The sequence below is a fragment of the Arvicola amphibius genome, chromosome 11, assembly GCF_903992535.2.
Source record: "Arvicola amphibius chromosome 11, mArvAmp1.2, whole genome shotgun sequence".
NCBI lineage: Eukaryota > Metazoa > Chordata > Mammalia > Rodentia > Cricetidae > Arvicola > Arvicola amphibius.
In genome coordinates this window covers 109,203,235-109,224,319 of record NC_052057.2, presented here as the reverse complement: position 1 = coordinate 109,224,319, position 21,085 = coordinate 109,203,235, and the positions used below count along the sequence as shown (strand labels likewise).

Genomic DNA, 21,085 nt, shown 5'->3' with positions numbered 1-21,085 from the left:
CTCAGCTTTTGAAAGCAGACATCTGCTCAAGTGTTTCAGTACGCATGTGCAGGTGACTAGGTTACGGAGCCAATGAGACAGAGCACATGTAACGACATTGTGTTCTTTTTTATCAATAGTAACTGGATGATGTAAGAGTTTAAGATTTTCTGTGCTAGCAAATTAAGCGGAAAATTTCCTTGAATGCCTGCAAATACTACCTGCCGAGTGAGATAACGCAGACACACAAAAACACACACTGCGTCATTATTTATGTCAGGGACTAACAAGAGCCAGATGTGTAAAGGAAGTAGAATTGTGAGGACCAGGAGCTTGGGAGAGAAGCAGACAGACAATACGCGCCCCGTGAGTTGAGTGTGGGAGGATGGAAAAGTACTGGGGATGAAGGTCAACCGCAAACGTGCAACAGATCACTCAGCCGGAAACACCAGAATGGTTCACTTTACGGTATGCCAAGTTTACATCAGAAGCAATTCTAAAGTAAAAAAGAATAAAGCAAATTTACTGACAGGGGCTTTGCTTTATCCTGTGACCCAAAAAGAAATTTCTATATAGAAACTCATTATAAGTCATTCTAAAGAACAAGGACTTTGTTTTAAAATGTGTCATGGCGCTGATGAAAATACTTCTCTCTGTAAACAAAAATGCTAAATACTAAAGCTTTAAAAAGCAATTCTATGAGGAGTCATAATCATAAAGCCTTTAGATGACCTGACCATCTAAAAACAGATTTTGGTATATGGGTGCTAGAGCAGACTGAATGCCTTTCAGGCAATTATTAGTTGTTGACAAACATTTTGCAGTGGGGTTTGTAGTTTCCTTCTAGCACACCGTGATAAAAGGGACCATATGTAGGTGAAGGGCATGCTGGAAAAGGGATGTATGTGCACGAAGAACTCGTTATAACTCAACCATTCTGACTTTTGAATAGATAAGGAATTTGAAGAAGAACTCAGAGACACGTGAAAGGCTGAGTAATGGGCACATTAGTCGTCAGGAAATGCAAACTAAAAGCATATGGAAATGCCACTTCACCAGGATGATGATGAGTTTTTAAAGATTGGGCACAGAAGTAAAGAAAACGGAACATTCACATACGTCTGGTCAGAATTTAAAATGATGCAGTCACACTGGAAAGCAATTTGGTAATTTCCTAAGAAGTTAAACAGAAATTTACATTTTTAAAATTTTTACAGAAACTCTACCTATAGATGTCTACCAAGAAAAACAATCAACATTAATGTCTACACCTACTTCCACCCTATGTTCACAGTGTTGTTCCTAGCAGCCAGAAGCCTAAGGAGAAAAAAATGAGAATATCTTCTCACAGGTAATGGATGAAATATCCACATGATAGACTATCAAATCTAACAACCAACCAACAAATAACATTTTAACAGAAAGAAATCACATAGGCTATAACATGCATAAACTTAAAAATGTGATGTCAACGGGAACAAAGACCAATCAATATAAAAAGCCTAGAAAAGGCCATCCATAAATACAGACACTAAATAAAGGTAGCTTAGACGTTACCTGGGGTCCGAGATGCGAGTGGGAATTATGTATAAATGGGCGGATCCAACAGGTACTCTTATTAGCATGATGTTCTGAAAAATGGATTATGGTAAGGAATGTACACTTCAGTAGAACTGAAGAAGCTCACTGGATTGCACATCTTGATTTTAAGCATATGTATTCCATATCTTAATGAAGTTGTAAAAAAAAAGTTTTGTTTCTAATCCCCAACTAAGGTTGGGATAAAAACAGCTTCTTGTGAAATTCCCTAGAACACACTGGAAGAGATTTCTTTCTCAAGAGTTGTTTTTATGTATTAATTTTTTTTTCAATAAAATATATCATTTCTGAAAATTGTTAAGCCCATATAAGTGGTTCTTAAAAGCCAAATTCCTTTGATGTCAGGAATGTGTTTACTTGGTCCATTTGGTAACAGCTATACTGATCAATTTATCACAAAGTAATGTCTGATTTTCTTTTTGACTTTGGGATAAGGAGGAAGGAGACACCCAAAAGAAATCAAAAACCTGACATCCAGAGGTAGCATTTCAAACCTAAGCACATCCGCAGATATTCCTGAGTCTCGGATCAGCACTGCAGATCCTTCTACCCGTAAAACCAGAGCTCTGGTTTAGTTCTTGCTCTAGGAGTTGCCTCAAATTTCAACTTTTATACCACAATCAAGTCCCAAGACCCAACTAACCCATTCAGGGTCTTGAATACCTTCCTCAGTTAGAAGTTAATATTCCATCGACCCACCAATACTCATATAGTCCTTTCTATGAAGTCTCACTTCACAAAAGAAAGTGTCAGGTAGAACTTACTTCTGAGTTCCTTTCCTGAATTTTACCTGTTCTCAATTGGGGGAGGGGGCAGGTCTCCCTTGAGATTTTAGTGTATGTATTATCTAAATGGCAGGGTAACAAAATACCACAAGGCTGCAGTAGGAAAGCCAGATATAAGAGAAACCTGGCATTTCAACTGGCAACCACACCCGGGACCAGCTGAGTACTCCATGGGCATAGTAGGCTAATGTGGTCAACTCCTATACGTTTTTAAAGACAAACTCTGCTTCCCTTAAAATGCAAAACTCCTTATTTCTAAAGAGTAAAAACTGTGTATGTACATACATGCCCCATCCTACAAACCAACTAAAACACGTCTAAGGACTCAATCTAGCATGTCGTGACTTTTGTGTACAGAATTCTTACACCGTGGTGCAGGAGGCCATGCTCGCTGCAGGGGGAAATATCCAACCAAAACAACTGTTTCTGGTTTTTCCTCCTCAGACCGTTATTTTCATGGTGGAGCTGGCTCAGGTGCAAGCTCTCTGGATTTCCAATCCACTGAGGCAAAACTCAAAAGATAAGCAGACTGGGGTGATTTGTGCAAATTCGAACATTCCCTGGAAGCAAACTTGGCTGCGCTTCTCTGACTCGTTCTGTCTATCACATTCGAGGGACCCTACATCAAACACTCCACATTCTCACCAATCTAGAAGTACACCACCCTGTGAGAGAGTAAGCGTCTACCAGACATGACGAGTCCAATGAACCAAACATGTTCAAGTTATTTTCTGCAGTATCAGAATCTCAGGTAAAAAAGAAAACTTAGCCATCATTAATGCCATCTCTTCACTTTGCTGGTAAAGAAATGAAGACTCGGAAGGTCCAAGTGACTTCTTTAGGCGACACAGTGGCTGGTTGGCCAACTGGGATAGAGCCTAGTTTGTTAAGAGTTCAGCCAGTTCTTTTCCGTTCTACTGTCTGGCCGTGGAAAGGAAGCCAAGGAGAGACATCCGTGAAGAAAAGAGTCTTTCGAAGTTTGCCTTTTCAGAAGTAGTTCAGTTCCCATGCTTTCTTCAGGTCAACGTAATTTTACCAGCTCTAATCAAAACTGGCCACCCTCAAGAAGAGGGACCAAAGGGGAAGAAGGCTACTCCTAGTTGTGAACCAACCCACTGACGCTGAAGCTTCTAATCAATGCTGTGGGCAGTTCACATGTCAAGTTTTTAAATAAGATCACAACCGGAACTAGCCTTCTCCCCCCCCCCCCCCATACTACATTCCCAGAATTACTCAGTACAGCAATGTTTAAGACTGTCTGCCCGACTTTTACATTTCTTACCACATTTTTTACACTCATATTTTGTATGAGTTTTCACGTGTTCAATGAGGATGGTGCTCCGAGAAAAGGCAGCGCCACAGTCATCACATTTGTAGGGCTTCTCTCCAGTGTGGCTTCGGAGATGTAAATTAAGAGATGAGCTCTGTCTGAACGTCTTCCCACACTCTTTACATTTGTATGGCTTTGCACCGGTGTGACATCTCAAATGGCGGCTGAGGCGGGAGTGAGAAGGGAAGGCCTTATCACAGTGGGTGCATTTGTAGGGTTTTTCTCCTGCATGAAGTCTTTGATGATAGAGGATAGTACTAAAAAGGCTAAAGGACGAGCCGCAATCCTTGCACACATACGGTTTCTCGCCAGTGTGGATTCTCTGGTGTCGCGTAAGGCAAGAGTTCTGTCTGAAGGCTTTTCCACACTCCTTACACTTGTAGGGCTTCTCCCCGGTGTGTATCCGCTGATGCTTTGAAAGAGAGGAGCTAAGCGTGAAGGATTTCCCACACTCCTTACACGTGTATGGTTTCTCTCCAGTGTGGATTCTCTGGTGTTGATAAAATGACGAGTTGTCATTGAAGGATCTCCCACAGTGTTTACATTCATAGGGCTTTTCTCCCGTGTGGATCCTTTGATGCGTCTCGAGAACTTGTAAGCCAACAAAGTATTTTCCACATTCATCACACTTGTACTGCTTTCCTTTCTTGGATTTTTTATGGGGTTTAGATGGCCTAGGTTTGTAAGTTTCTCTACATTCAGTGCACACAGAGCGTTGTGAACTACTGCCAAGGGCTTTCCCACATTTCCTGCACTTACTGGGCTCTTCGGTTGCAGGCCCTTTGTCTTTATTTGACGTTTCCCCTTGAAATAAATTCTTCTGGCATTTTTCGCATTGAGAGCTTTTACTGTGATACCATGAGTTTTGAGTAAAGGCTACCCCGCACTTACTACACTTGTGGGTCTTACTCAACGAACCAATTCTCGGCTGTCTCTTATGTTTGGTAAGAGATGAAGAGTAAACCAAGCCTTTCTCGCTTCCACTGCATTTCCTTGACTTTTCTGTACCGTGTTCTTTGCGGGTCACAAGATCGGAGTGAAAGCTGAAGGATTTCTTGCCTTCCTTGGACCCCTGAGACTTCTTTGTTAAGTAGGTTCTTCGATGTTTAGCTGCGTCTGAAGTTTGTTTAAAATTCTTTCCAGAGGGAGTCTTTTTTGAGTCAGAATCTTTACTCTGATGGCTACTCTGCTTGCTATGATCTTTCTTGGACTTGCCATATCGTTTCTGGAATTCTGTCTTCAAGCCATAACCATTATCACTAAAGCAGTAGTCTATTGTCTTCTCTAAAGTGAGGTCTTCCAGAAAAGCATCCAATTCACGTCTAGACTCACCCTCTAAAAGAGATAACAAAGCAAGTATTTCCATTTGCAATAAAGGAAGCTGCTATATTTGGGGCTAACATAAGAACACAGCAATACTTTTAAGAGACGAGCTAAAAGCCAAACAGTTTATAGTAAAAAAGAGATATGGCTTGGATAGTTATCAATTACAGCTTTATAAAATAGGTAAGAGGGGGCTGGAGAGATGGCTCAGTGGTTAAGAGCACGGCCTGCTCTTCCAAAGGTCCTGAGTTCAATTCCCAGCAACCACATGGTAGCTTACAACCATCTGTAATGAGATCTGGCGCCCTCTTTTGGTGGCGGGCATACATGGAGGCAGAATGTTGTATACATAATAAATAAATAAATCTAAAAAAATAGGTAAGAGATATGCGATACAGGAAAGCAGATGAACACAAAGGCTAGGGAAAATATTGTGGAAAAAGAAAAGTTTGTGCTTTATGTGAGGAGGGTTGCAGGTTTTCATTCTTCTTTCCAATTTCTGTACCAGGGTCGAATCTATTTCTACTTATTCTCCATAACCCAAACTTTATCTTCATGTCCTTCCCAAATGTCCAGCTCCACAATAAGGACTTCATTTGCATGGTTTCACTGTCTCGTTACAACAACCCGATGAAGTACATCTTGTACTGTACTTTAGAGACATTCGCAATGGGGTACATAGTGTCAGAAGCTTGTCCAGAGTCACATGCATTGTAAGTGGTAGAAGCTAGATTTTAAATTCTTTTTATTTTTATTTTGTACGAGTGTTCTGCCTGCAAATATGTCTGTGCACTACACGCATGCTGTGTTTGTGAATGCCAGAAAACTGGAGTCACCAATGGTTGTGAGCTGGCACGTAGGTGCTGGGAACCCAGTTACTCAGGAAGGACAGCCAGCCCTCTTAACTGCTGAACCATTTCTCCAGACCCTAAAGTCATATGTTAATTTGATAGCACAGCCCATCTTTTTGATCCCTATATTATAAAGTCACTCCTCAAAGCAGACAAATGGCATTAATTTTTATAGAAAATCCCAATCTCTTCACCAACATGCAGCATACCAATGGTAAGAATGGTAAGTTTTTAAACATTACTACAACCTGGCCCTATCAATCCTAAAGACATTATTTTTATTTTTTCTTTTGTGTGCATGAGTGTTTTTGCCTGCACATGTATCTATGTGAAGGTGTTGGCACTCCTGGAGTTGCAATTACAGACAGTGGGAGCTGCCATGTGGGTCCTGAGAACTGAACCCTGGAACTCTGGAGTAGGAGACAGTGCTCTTAACCACTGAGCCATCTCTCCAGCCCTTCTGAAGACATTTAAATCAGAAATCTATTTATTGTTCTTCCTAGATCACTGTCCTTTTAATCCTATTCTTTGAACCTTAAAACCTAATACTTAAAATGCAATGTCTGACAGGCTCAAAAGTTTGCAGTCTGGTAATTAACATGGAGCTTACTCCCAAGCTATATATTGTTTTTCTCAAAACTTTGAATTTATTTATTAAGTATATTATTCACTCTGGCTTTCCCCTGTTATTTAGTTTTCCTCTTGGTATGTGCATGAATGCGGAAATGCACATGCCCATGTACATCCGTGTAGAGATCAGAAAAGGATGTCTGGTATCTTCTATCCTCCTCCCCCAGACAGGGTTTTCTCTTTGTATCCCTGACTATCCTGGAACTCACTATGCAGAGCAGACCTGCCTCTGCCTCCCCAAGTGCTGGGATTAAAGGTGTGCACCACCACTGCCCACCCAGCTCACTCTCCACTTTTTAAAAAAAAATACAGGTCTTTCACCGAACCAAAAGTTGGTCGTTTCGGCTAGTCTAGCTGGGCAACAGCAGCCTAAAATCTACCAGTGTCTACTGCAAGACTGGGATTACAGGCACAACGTTTATGCTTAGCTTTTTACATGGGTCCTGGAGAGTCTAACCTGAGTCTCTACACTTTCATAGCAAGCATTTTACCCATTCAGACATCTTCCCAGCCCCTTTCCTAGCTTTTAGTCATTAAAAAAAAGCAGTGGGGCAGTGGTGCCGCTTGCCTTTAATCCTAGCACTTGGGAGGCAGATCTTTGAGTTCAAGGCCAACCTGGTCTCCATGGCCAGTTCTAGGACAGCCATGGCTACATAGAGAAACCCTGTCTCAAAAACTAAAAAGAGGGGGAAAAAAGGCCACGTGATATCTTCCTAATGGTTTTTCTTTGTTTTGTTTTTTTCTAGGTAGCATTTCTCTGTGTAGCCCCGGCGTCCTGGAACTCCGTAGACCAGGCTGACTTTGAACTCACATAGATCCGCCTGCCTCTGCCTCCCAAGTGCTGTGATTAAAGGCGTGCGCCAGCATTGCCTAGCCCTACTTGGCTTAATAGACAATTATAAAGCTCAAAAACCTATTATTCACAAGTAATGTAAATTTTTCCATATGTTTGGAATAGGAAAAAATTAACATGTATTGATATTTTTCTTTTCTAATTAATAGAAGCTTTTGTGTGATTATTTAGGACTGGGTGATGGGGACAGAAAAGCTCTGCCTTCATTTACAAGGCTGATTAAAATAAATTCTTTAGAAAATTTAAATTTTTAAAAAATAAAGGTACGAATATATGTAATGGCATCTTTATATTCAACATATTAGATATAGTTATTTTTAAATTTTAGGAAGATACAGAGAAAGATAAAGGAAAAACCTAATCCCTTGAAGAGTAACCTAATAAAAACTAATATAAATATTAACATTAATGTTTCTAGATGTTAAAAATCCATGCATATTTAAGCTGTACATTTAAACATGTGAGCATTAAAAATGGAATTATTATACATGTAGACTCCTTGAATTCCCACTTACCTTTCGAGATTTAAGCTCAAATGCTAATTAAGTTATTGTTCACTTATACAGATGCTCCTTGATTTACAATCAAATTATGTCTTAGCAAAGCCATTGTAAGCTGAAAACACCCTAAGTAAAAATGTATTCAACACACCCAACATACTCTGGGGCTTTTAAGCATGAGGTTACGTGATCATGACTGTTCTGAGCGATGCTGCTGCTCAGCCTTGCAAAAGAGGGATCAGATCACACACAGTGAGTCAAGTATAGTTTCTACTGGATATGCATCATCCTGCATCATTAAAGTAAAAAAAGAATCCTAAAACGCGCATTGTGAGTCTGGTCTATGATCCCAGAAACTCCCAGTTCTTTCTAGGCCATCCTTATGGCCTACACTATGTGACTAGTGCCCTTGGTCTGCTAACTGGTCTTTAAGTGTCCATATGATGTGCTTCTCAGATCTGCTGTGGGGAGACTGCCTGCCTGCCTGTCACACACCCTCTCACTCCCAATGCTGAAGCACACGGGCACTCCTGGACTACTTCTGTGAGGTGAGGAACCCCTCTCACGCTATTGTTGCCCAGAGCCTCCCCCTTGCCCTTGCCTGAATCTGCAAACCATCTTCAGCTTCAAATCCTTTCTCCTCACTCAGAGGTTACACCTGCACTGTGCTCTCATGGCATTCCAAATTCCTTCTCCATTTTTCTTCACTTGATTTCTCTCAACACATCTCCACTTTGGGGAGTCACATCTTTTTGGAGGACCCAAACCAAGAGTGTCCCCACTAAAATGAACATTCCGGGAAGATGAAGGCTCTCTTCTAATCAGTCAGCTTGATATTCTAGCATGAGATCCACCCAGCATTTCAAAGGTTTTTTTTTTGTTCCCCATGGTTTTCATTTCCTTCTTACCTTTTACGAACTCACCTGGTCTGGGGTCTTTTGAGATTTCTTTTTCCAGTACCCTTGGCAACTTAACCCACTTCAGCTGGGAAATCAAATCAAAGTTGGAAACTGGAGAGCCTGCTCAGAGAAAAGACCAGAAAATGATTGCTTACACATAGAACAAAGATGGCCCAGTGTTGCACAGATTCTAATTGTTATTAATAATAAAAACCCAGAGGCAGATATAGAGGTTAATGCTGAAGATCAGAGAAGCAGAAGGGCCAGCTACTAGAGAGTTCTTACCCCTACCAATACTCGGTCGGAATGGGCGATCCCATCTTCAGACTGCATTTATCTCCACCAAACCTCAGACTGCAGTGCTCCTCAGACTTGTCCCGCCTTGTATTCCTCTCTCTGCCCAGTCATAGTACTCCTGTCGGCACCTCCCTAGTGCTGGCATCACCTTTGTGTGGGCTCAGCTTCTCTTTTAGACAGATTCAATCTTGTGTAGCCCAGGGTGGCCTTGAACTCACAGAGATCCCTCTGCCTGTCTCTTGAGGCCTAGGATTAAAGGTGTGTGCCACCACCGCCTGACCTCTAGTGGCTTAGCTCTGCACTCTGATCTTCAAGCAAGCTTTATTTGTTAAGACACAAATAAAATACCACTACAACCCAGCATTCATATTTAATCTGTTTCTCTAAGGAAGATAACGATGCCATCAAACACAACAAATACAGAGGAGGAATCCAACGAGGAAGGAGGGGAAGGCAAAACACTGAGGACAACAAAATGATGTTGCACATTTCCAATGCAACGAAGCAAAAACTTGTTTTAGGAGGAAATATCACATAAAGCACACTTTCAGGCTCCTTTTTTAGGAATGGTCATGGTAGGTCCTGGATGCCCAGCAGATACAGTTAAAACGTGGCATTTATCTTTCGGATAGGTTATCAGGGGCTGAAGAAGCTACCTTCTTAGAAGCTAGATCGCGAAGAGAAGATGTCTTACCCAAAAATTCTAGGTTCCTTAAGTTTTCCAGCAGCATTTCCTTATATAGCTCCCTCTGAGATGGCTCCAGCATCTTCCACTCTCCTCTGGTAAAGTTCACAGACACATCCTCAAATGTTACCGCTTCCTGGAAGATCGAACACAGCATCTTTGCATTGTATTAGTTCCCAACAGACCTTAAGGATTCAGAGAAGTGGTTGGGATATCAGCAGTCTGAATGCATCCACGTTGTCTCTGTGTGTGTGTGTTTTGCTGGGAACCGAACTCAGGGCCTGGTGCATGCTAGGGACGTGCTCTGTCACCGAGCTACATCCTCAAACTTTTTTACCTTGTATTTTGAGATAGTTTCTCACTAGGTTGCTTAAGCAAGTTCTGCACTAGAGTTCCTCCCAAGGTGTCCAGAGTAGCTGGAATTATAGGCCCATGTCCAACCAGACCTGGTAAATTTTTAATTTTTTAAAAGAATTTATTCTTTTTATGAACATGCATGTTCTGCCTATACGTATGCATGCTGTGTGCATGACTTGTGCTTCTAGAGGTCAGGAGAGGGTGCTGGATCTCTGAAACTGGAATGGAAGACATGTAACCTGACATGTAGGTGCTGGGAACTGAATTGGGGTCTTTTGCAAGTATAGTCAGTGCTCTTAACTGCTAAGCAATCCCGCCAGGCCAGGCTTGGAAATTTTTTTAAAGCTTCAAAGCAAGGTTCAGAGTCCATACAACCATTATAAGAAACACTGAACAAGGGTACTGTACAGTCCTGACAGTTCCCACTTGAGAATCTAGCATTAAATATTGACTGTACAAGAGTTCTCTAAACTGTCAATACTGATCAAGTTAACCCTAAAACATTCATTCCTAAGAGTAAAAGGAAAATCATACACTAGGGTCTGAACTAACATTCCCCATCCTCAAAACTGTAGACTATAAGCTAAGTACAGGTAATAGTTAAATACGCAGCACTAGCTGTTACAGACTTCAGTCATGTGAAGCAGAGATACTTGTTATTACTCAGAGCCTGGGCTGGCCTCAAAGTCAACAGGATCCGCCTGCTTTGGCACCTCTGGGACTGGCTTACAGGTGTGTGCCAGCAAACCAGCCTGAAGCAATATTTCAAAATATATAATCAAAAAGAATCTGGTTTAGTAATATACTCATGCCTACAAGTATGTCACATTCACAAACAAGGATACTAACTCGTGAAAATCCCTTTTTTCTTTTCTTTTCTTTTTTTTTTTCCTTTCAGACTTGCTTGGAAACCACACTGGCTTCAAAGCAGCCATCCTGACTTAGTGTTCTGAGTTCTGGGATACAGGCGCATCCTACTCTTTTCTATGAGATAGATGAGGGGAGCAGACCACAGGGTCTCTTTGTACTTAGATTAGCAGCTTGCCAATGTCCTATCCTGTAACAAATACCAAGGCCCTGCGACTTCAAACAACAGAAATACATTCTCTCTTAGTTCCAGAGGCCAGAAATAGAGCATCAAGGAGCTGCATTCTCTTGAGCCTCGGGGGAGAGTCCATTTGCCTCTTCCAGCTTCCCGTGGCTGCGAGCATTCCTTGACCTTCCCTGGCTTGTGGCCCAGTCACTCCAAACTGCCTTCCTCTCTCTATAATCAACTCTGTGTTCACATTTTCTCTGCTTCTCTAATAAGGGCATTTGTGACAGTTGTTAGGGCCTACCCATATAATCTGGGATCAACTCCCCATCTTTCCATTTCTATATTATTTTATTTATTATTATGACGACTACTTCTACATTTCAAAACAGGGTTTCCCTGGCTGGCCTTGAACTCAAGAGATCTGCCTGTCTCTGCCTCCTAAGTGCTAGTCGGGTTAAAGGTGTGCACCGCTCCTGCCCAGCCATCTTTCCAATTTTAGTAGCACCCATTCTTCATCTTAAAACCTCTATCTTGCCGGGCGGTGGTGGCGCACGCCTTTAATCCCAGCACTCGGGAGGCAGAGGCAGGCGGATCTCTGTGAGTTCGAGACCAGCCTGGTCTACAAGAGCTAGTTCCAGGACAGGCTCCAAAGCCACAGAGAAACCCTGTCTCGAAAAACCAGGAAAAAAAAAAAAAGAAAAAAAAAAAAAAACCTCTATCTTAATGACACTTGCAATGGCTGATTTTTCTTCAAGCAAATAATATTCACAAGTTCTAGGCACCAGGAAGCAAACCTACTCCTGAGCTCATTACTGCTCTACTGTAGACAGGAGCTTATTTCTGCCCTACTGTAGAACTATTACTTGTTACTATAATTTTTTTTCCTAACTAGTAATTACTAGTACTGGAAACTTACTGATCCATAACCAGTTGCTTTTCCCAGCTACTACCTCACGAGTTCTAGTCTTAATCGGTTGACCCCAAGGCTTTGCAAATGGACAGTAACATTGTCTGTTGTAAAATGACTTTGTCTCTCACACTTTAGCCCTGACATCACTTGGTTGACTACAGTGTTCAGGAAATACCGATCCTTTTGCTTACGTTGTGAGCCCTGCTTTTATTTCTATTTTTTTTTAAATCTCCTGATTCTACCCAGGTGGAGATGTTCTTCATCACGTCAGGGAAATACAATTCTGTTTCTACCTGACTCCTTTTGTCAAGAGTTAACTTTTGAGTTTTAGGAAATGCTTCCCCCCCCCCAAAATTGGGGTGATTGTGGTACATAAGCATGCTACAGAATGTCTGTGGGGATCAGAGAACAACCTGGTGGAGCTGGTTCTCTCCTACCATACAGACCCTGGGAATGAATTTAGGTCATCGGTCTCGGCTACAGGAGCCTTCATGCACCCAGCCTTACGTAATTTTATTTAGCATCAAACTTACGTTATAGTCTGTGAATCTACATCAACAGCAAGTAAACAGTGACCTACAAGTTCTTTTGGTTGATTCTGTACCGTTATGTCCCTCACTAATAGCTCAGTTTCCACTGAAGAATGAAAACCAGTGAAAGAAAACTTACACGTGGCTCCACATTGGGAGGAACAGCAGCTATCTCCTCTTCTCCCAAATCCTCCTCCACTTTGCACACAGCAGGATTTCGTGTGCTAAGACCTGGGGAAGGAAAAGTCAATCTGGTCTTTCAGCTCCATTCTTTGTTCCCAATCCGAACTCACCACAACCCCGTAGCCTGGGTTGGACTGATTTGCTAAAATGGCTCACAGGAAGCGTTTATTTGCTTATTTTCTAAACAAAGGATATTAGAAAGGACAGAAATGAATAACCAGATGAAAAAGCTGCATAGGGCAAAGCCTATCGAAAAAGGTTCAGAGCTCCTAAACTTCGTCCCATCCTGGATACACCCAGATAAAAACTCCCTGCAAGCCTTCTTCATGCAGGTATAGCACCCTCCAGGAATCCCCGTATGTCCAGATTTCTGTAAGACAGTATCATCACAGAGGCATGACTAATGCCATCACCGGTGAGCATCTCAGCTCGCTGGAGGTGGGGGCTGTGAGCTCCATCCCTCCACAGCTGCCCTGGAAATCAGCCTCCGTGTGTGGTCACTTCTGGACACTGCAAGTATCATCTCATTAAGTTCAGGCATGGCTACAAGGGGTCTACGGTAAATGACAAGGTGACTGCCTTTGACCGTGACATCTATCAAAGGCTCTGGACCAGGTTTCAGGAACCGAGGAGGAAAGGACAAATATTTTAATAAGAAGGCATTTAATGCTCTAGTCACTTGGGAAATGGCAGGGTTATAGGGGCTGCAGGCCAAGGAGGGGATAAAAACTCAAATATCTATTTCATAATACCACAGTGTTTTCACGGCCCTCTGGAGGAAACTGCAGAAATCAATCTTTCCTTCTCTTTAAAACACAGAACCATCTGAGTTCGAGGCCAGCCTGGTCTACAAGAGATAGTTCCAGGATAGGCTCTAGAAACTACAGGGAAACGCTGTCTCGAAAAACCAAAAAAAAAAAAAAAAAACACAGAACCACCAGAGACAGAGACAGTTTTTTTATATTATAAAATAGGCTTTCCCCCACTATTTCATCACAAAAACAGAGTTCCTTCCTTCTAGAAGCCCTTAGCTGTAAAACACTTACTTTGTATAATAATTTGAAATATTTCTAATGTGTATAAGACGGATCAGGGTAAACCAGCCTTGCTCAAATGTTACTTACAGCCGTTTACTGAACTTACAGATCTTACTTATAGCTTAGTTTATTGAACAAAAGCACTAAGCTAAATAAATAGTTAAATAAGTAAGTAAGTAAATAAATAAATAAATAAACAAACAAACAAATAGTTAAAAAGACTAACTGTGCCTCTGGGATTTCCAGCTGATTCCTAAGGATCATAGTTAAGAAGCAAGAGAACTCTACTGAAGGGGAAAGAGCAGAGGGTGGGGTTTTGGGTGAGCTCATTGAGATCTTAGGGGTGGGACACTGGGTCAAGACCCCATGAGGAGCCTGAAGTGACTAAACACACTGGGCACCCCTAGACGATGACTCACGTCCACATAGGAGGAGAAAGACTTTCTCCAGATCATACTCTACCATCTTACAACAAGAACTATATGTGGTTTTATTGACCAGAGAGTTGGGGAAAAATTAAGAATTATATAAAACCATATAAGAGGATCAATTTAAGAAAAATTGTTCTTTCTTACAAATGGCTGCTAGCAATAGATTTCACTGCAGGGGACTCCACACAGAGGTCAGGATTTTGGAGAAGCAGTGAGGGACAGAATGGATTCTACCACGAGCCACGAGCTCTAACTAGCTAGGAGGAAGTACTGTCTGCTGCCACCAATTTAATTTGTGGTCACACAGGTAACTGAGATGCCTAAATGTGGGCTGCCTGACTCCTCTCTGATTATCACCGCAGCATGCTCATTTTTCAACCTTAGAGCCTCTAAAAAGAACTCGATTGCAGACCTGATTGCCAGTCTTCTGTAAAACAGAATGTCTTCCCTTAATCAGTGGTTCTCAATCTTCCCAACGCCGCGACCCCTTAATACAGTTCATGTTGTGATGACCCCTAACCATACAATTATTTCTGTTGCTACTTCCGAACGTAATGTTGCTATTGTTATGAATCATAATGTAAATATCTGATATGCAGCCCCTATGGAAGGGGTCTCGACCCACAGGTTGAGAACCACTGCCTTAAATGCTCCCTCATCTTTGAATATATAATTTTAACTCTTCATTTTCAATCTTAGTTCAAACCTCAGGGGATTCCTCATGTCCCCACCCTACCCCACCCCACCCCACCCACTTCCACCCGCAACTCTCACCTTCCCTTTCTTCAAGTGTTTGGTTCAAATCTTCTACCAGGGTCACCACCTCCACACTACTCTTGGGATGCTGAGAATTCACCCAAATCCTCATCTCTCCAGGCAAAACCCTCAGGAACTGCTCAAACACGAGCCGCTCTAAGATCTGCTCTTTGGTGTGAATGTCTGGTCTCAGCCACTGCTTGCAGAGGTCCCAGAGCTGATTCAGGGTTTTTCTGGGCCCTTCTTCTTGTGAGTAACAAAACCACCTGAACTTCTGCCTGAAAGAATCTAGGTCATCAGCATATCCTCTTAAGAGCCTTTCTTGGACCCTAGAAGTATCCATTCCAGGGACCTTGCTTTGTTCTAGTGAAGCCAGAGCTGGAGGGCCTGGGGAGACGGCTGTCTGCATGTTTGAGGGTACTGAAGCCTGCATTGTGTCACCAGCGGGAATCCAGTCCCGTGTAGACTATCTGAGTATGTGTGATCCTATCTACACACAGCAAACTACCAACGCTTCCGGGAATCCAATTTAGAGTCTTGAAGGAACTGTCAAGAAGAAACAAAAGACATTAAATGAATAAATAGATTGTTAATTCCGAAAACATTGACTTTTATCACCAATGCGTGTATCCGCCCCCCCCCCCCCCAATACCTAGTTACTTAGAGACACAGGAGAGCTCTGTCCAACCAACCAGTCTATTAACAGGAGATTTTTTTTTTTTTAAGATTTATTTTGTTAACAGCTTTCTTCTCCCTGCATGTAAGCCTGCTTGCCGGGAGAGGGCACCAGATCTCACTATAGATGGTTGCGAGACAACATGTGGTTGCTGGGAATCGAACTAAAGACCTCTGGAAGGCAGCAAGTGCTCGCAACCTCTGACCCATCTCTGTAGCCCCATAGAAGCAGAATCTTTACAGATTGAACTGAAGGGTTCAATAAAGATAATTAAACATCCTCTGCAAACAGACAGGTACTTCAAACCTAATACAACTCCTGCAAACAAAATGAATGGAAGAATCCCTGGTTCCAAGAGATTGCGTCACAAACACAGGCTAAACGCAGGTCCTGCCCTTTCAACAAACACCATGTCCCCTAGCAGCTGCTCAACTCAGAAGCCTGATGTCGTATGACTATCAAATTTCCCCCCGTCTTACTTTCCACATAATAAATAACCATCTTAATATTTATTTTTAGATTTATCTATTTTATACGTATGAGTGCTTTTCCTGCCTGCATGTATGTGTACCATATGTGTGCCCATGGAGGTCAAAAGAAAGCCTTGGATATCCCCTGGAGCTGGAGTCACAAAAGGTTGTAAGCTGCCACATGGCTGGTGGGAACAGAACCTGGGTCCTCTGAAGAGCGACACATGCTCTTGGCCTGGGGTCCACTCTCCTCAGCATGTTTGTCTTCAGTCAACCCTCACGCTGCAGCCAGAGGATTTCCCTGATACTCAGAAGCTGACTCTGGTATTTTCCTGCTGGGAAGCCCTCACGGGTTCACTAAGACCAAGTTCAATGCAGAAGGCACACAGACCATCTAGAGATTTGCCTAGATACCTCACAGACCAACCTTGCAGCCACAGAGAAATACTCCATACCAACACTGTCCTGTCCTTTACACCAGAGCTTTCCACCCCCTCTTCCCTCAGAATGCCGCCTTCTCTGTCTTACTAATCCTTTACTCACTCTTCAAAATATGACTCTTGGGGTTCAGGGCTGAACAGCAGTTTCTGTTTCACAGAGGAACCAGGTTCAATTCTATTCCTGGCAGCTACATAGCAGCCCACAACCATCTGTAACTCCAGCTTTAGGGGATCCCACACCCTCTTCTGACACGCACGCTGGGCATTCATACACGCAGGCAAAAGAGCCACAAACTCACAGTAAAACTAGGGCTGGAGATACTGCTCAGTGGTAGGATACTTGCCTAGCATGTGGAGGCCCTGATTTCAATGCTCAGGAAAACACACACACACACACACACACACACACTCGCGCGCACACACACACGACCCCCATCAGCAAAAGGGGGGGGGGAATTCCACAAGAAACATATAAAAACAAAACCTCTGATTCTTCTCAGTTGACCCACAACCACCATCTCCAACCCCCACCTCCAACACCCCACCTCTACTCCTTCATCCCCCCACCCCCACCCCACTACCTTGTGACGCTTCCCTTTGATTCCCAAAAGGTCTTTGAACACAGCCTGGCCTGTGCTGCCTGCACGCATGCATTTATTCATTTATTCCATAAATGACTGTGCATTTACAGATATGGGAATAGACACCGTGGGGACAGGAGTGTACAGATCACTTACATCAAGGAAAGATGGTCTGAGATGTACCACTATTTGGCAAGATTACGAGCCTCTTACTGCAATTAGCATAGCGTTAACTAACTACCCACCTCAGGACCCGCCACACAGTGATGTCATTTACTTCTTTGCTAACCATCAGGCGCCCACCATGTTACCTGACGTCCCTTTGGACACCTGGGTCTCCGCAGTGACCGAGACATGCGCAGCTGCTTCACTAGAAGCTCCGTGAAAATGTGACGCAGATAAAGGTTCTCAACTCAAGAGAGAAAAACAGCGGCAATCTGCCCCACAGGTGTCAGCTAGCAAACCCTGGAGACGCTCTGGCTTATTAAGACCCAGGAGGAAGGATGATCCGGGGTTTTTAAGGGATACAGCCAGGGACGCTGCTAAACATCTAGCAAAAGGATCACACACAAACACACGCACGCGCGAGGAAACAAACCAAGGAATTATCCAGTTCAAAATACCAACGGTAACGAAGTTTTCAAGCCCTGAGCAATGGAGGAATGAATGGAAGGATGGGATGGCGCGGTGCCGCAGAAGTGCACGCCTCCGCAGCGGCAGCTGCAGCGCAGCGCCAAGTCCGTGGGATGCTCTGGGTCCTAACCCGCCCAAGGTGTGCGCGCTCGGAGCCCGCAACCCGCGCAGCTTCAAAAACCAACGGCGGAAACCGATACCTGTACCAGCACCCGCAGCCAGCTGCACCTCAAGAAGCTTTCAGAACCTTGTCCGCAGCAGCTGCGCACGCAAGCCCGCGGGAGCCACTGCGCCTGCGCAGAAGCTATGAACTACGAATCCCGGGGTCCGCTGCCCTTGATTTCAGAAACTCCTGGGCATTCCATAGGCTCTTATCCGGCCTGTTGCGCATGGTTACTGAGCGGCTGGGGGTTAGACTGCTAAATTGTTGCTGCGCCAGAGGCTTAGAGGCCTAGAACCCGCTTAGATTTTCAGATCACGGCCCGCATCACGGCAACCTTAAATCTTCCTCAGCTTCTCCCATCACCACCTTTCACTAAAATCCAAAGTGAAAAATCCACCGAGGAAGCATTAGCAAGGCATTCAATGCGAGCTATAAGTAACGCTGCAAATAAGTTCCACAAATGCAATCTTCCGACTTCCACACCTGCCACCATGATCGGAGGCAAAGCACCAAGCATGCTTTGCCTGCACTGTTGCAATAGCATCTTGGTTTTTCCCTTCATCCCCTGTCCATCACCTACACCATGGTTAGATTATGTCCCTCCTTAGGAAGAACTGCTCAAAACTCTGGTAACTTTTTCTCTGACTGTGATAAAATACCTTGACAAAAGCAACTAAGGAGGAACGGGGTTTATGTCAGCTCACAGTTAAGGTATTGTCCTCATGGCCCGGAAGTCAAGGCATTAGGAGTTTGAAGCAGCTGGTCACATCGCAACCACAATCAGGAAGTGGAGAGCAGAGGATGCACGCTGCAGCTCAGGTTCCTTTCTCCGTTTAAACAATCTAGGATCCCCTGCCCAGGGAATGGTGCCACCCACAGCAGGCTGATCTTCCCATCTCAAATATGGCGATCGAGATAATCCCACAGTGGCTCGCCCAAAGAAAGGCTGTTCTCTCAAGTAATTCTAGGGGTGGTTTCACTGATAATGGAAGACAGATCTGTTGCACTAATAGTGTCAAGAGATGATGAAAGTGCTGGGGTTTGGAGATGTACATCAGCTAGTGATGGGCATGAGCAAGATAACACAAGTGTGGCCGACCACAGTGAAGATGATCACACCGATGTCTATGTACTTAAGGCGTTCCTCTTAAAAGTGCAAGGTTGATGTAGCTCCTTTGAGAGAAGTTTCTAGTTTATTATTTTTTTTAACCAGGGTGAGCTCTCTTAGTCCCATAGAATCCAGAAATGGGCAGAGGGGTGCAGTCCAGGGGCACTGTGGGGTGCAAAGGACTGTGAAATGTAGTCCTGGGTTTGCTTCAGATGGTGTGTGTGTGTGTGTGTGTGTGTGTGTGTGTTTGAAAGTTTAAAAGCGGAATTCACTCAAATAGCTCAAGCTTTTTTTTTTAAACATATAATAAAGTGGAGTCGTTCTCGTCTCTACAGCCTGGGATTTAGGTTCTAACTGGAATCAGACGGTGTTCACTCTAGAGATGGCTTCTTTCACTCTGTAGTGAATCCGTGAGATTTGTCAACACTGTTGCACATGGTTGTGAGTTGTTTTCATTGCTGCACAGCCTGCTCCCGCGACCTGCTGTTTACATCACTTTCCTGTTTACACAGCTCCTAACTCAGCATCTGGTCCACTATGTGGATGGGGAAGGAAGTACACATGTGTGCATGTGAGTACGTGTCTGGAAAGGGCTGCCTGGTTTTCCTGATTCCCTTCTAGAACAGAGGTTCTCAACCTGGGGGTTGAATGACCCTTTCACAGGGGTCACCTAAGACCATTGGGAAACACAGATATCCACATTATGATTCGTAACAGTAGCAATATTATGGTTATGAGGTGGCAACGAAAATAATCTTATGATTGGGATCACCACATGAGGAAATGTATTGAAGGGTCACAGCATTAGGAAGGTGGAGAAACACTGCTCTAGAATCAACCTGAAAAGTCAAAGGCTTGCCTATCCCTCCCACCTATTTTACAGAAAAGAAAACACAGTGCAGAGAAAAGGCATGCCCATGGTCACTTAGATAGCAAGCAAATTGACAGCCAATCAGCGTTGAGTAGAAATTTTTTTGGGGGTGAGGAAGCACACCCTCTCCCATCTTTAGAAGGAAAAAAACAAAATATGACCTAGACTAGGTCATAGTCTAGCTCAGGTGGGTTTTGTTTCTCTGCTTGCTTTTTTTTTCTATTCTTAAAAGATTTGTTTATTTGTATTTTATATGTATGGATGTTTCCCCATATGTATGGCCATGTACTACATGCATGCTTGGTACTTTTGAAGGCAGGCCAGAAAAGGGTGTCTGGTCTCCAGAGACCAGAGTTACAGATGGTTGTGGGCTGGTAGGTAAGTGCCAGGAACTGAACCCAGGTCCTCTGCAAGAACAAGCAGTGCTCTTAACAACTGAGCCATCTCTCCAGCCTCTGCTGGCATGCTTTAGTATTCCATTCTGGCTTACAATTTGTTTATAGCCAAAGATGATGATCTTGAACTTCTGATCCTCTTGCCTCCACTTCCCGAGTGCTAAGATCACAGGCATGCACCACCATGCTGGTTTTATGGGATGCTGGGGCTTAAACCCAGGGTTTAATGTGAGTTAACAAGCCCTCTACCAACTGAGCTACAGTCCCAGCCCCAAAGCAGTTGTTTTAAACCTTATTGGTATTAGTTGAACACAGTGGTACACATCTGTAAACCTTTGCATTCCGGTTAAGGAAGAAGGACCACAAGTTGGAAACCAGCTTGGAAAACATAGTGAGACCCTATCTCAAGATAAAACAAAACTTTCAGCTCTTGCTATGTTTGTCCCAAATGCTGTTTAATAAAATAGGTGAGAAAGGTTGTGGGGTTTTTGCTGTTGTTGTTGTTGTTGTTGTTGTTGGTTTTTGAGACAAGTCCTGGCTGTCCTGGAACTCATTCTGTAGACCATGTTGGCTTTGAACTCACAGAGATCCATCTGCTTCCGCCTCCCTGCTCTTGGATTAATGGCTTGCGCCACCTCCTTTCGGCTATAGAGAGGGAGTATTTCTGAATGAAGTCTTGACATGGCTTATCTTAGGCAGCCTTTTAGGCATCTCTTTAGGACCCTGAGGACTCATGGGTATTTTATTTTTAAAAAAACATTTACTTTTTATAAAAAA

At 43.4% G+C, this 21,085-nt stretch overlaps 1 protein-coding gene across 1 annotated transcript; it reads right to left on the bottom strand.

Annotated features, from left to right (window-relative positions):
* Positions 1–3,592: 3,592 nt before the first annotated feature.
* Znf483 (zinc finger protein 483) lies at positions 3,593–15,404 on the bottom strand. Its single transcript, XM_038348432.1, has 5 exons — positions 14,990–15,404; positions 12,704–12,795; positions 9,741–9,867; positions 8,759–8,869; positions 3,593–5,028 (listed from the first exon to the last, which is right to left on the bottom strand). The coding sequence occupies exons 1-5, from the start codon at positions 15,402–15,404 to the stop codon at positions 3,593–3,595; spliced, it is 2,181 nt and encodes a 726-aa protein (XP_038204360.1).
* Positions 15,405–21,085: the final 5,681 nt, after the last annotated feature.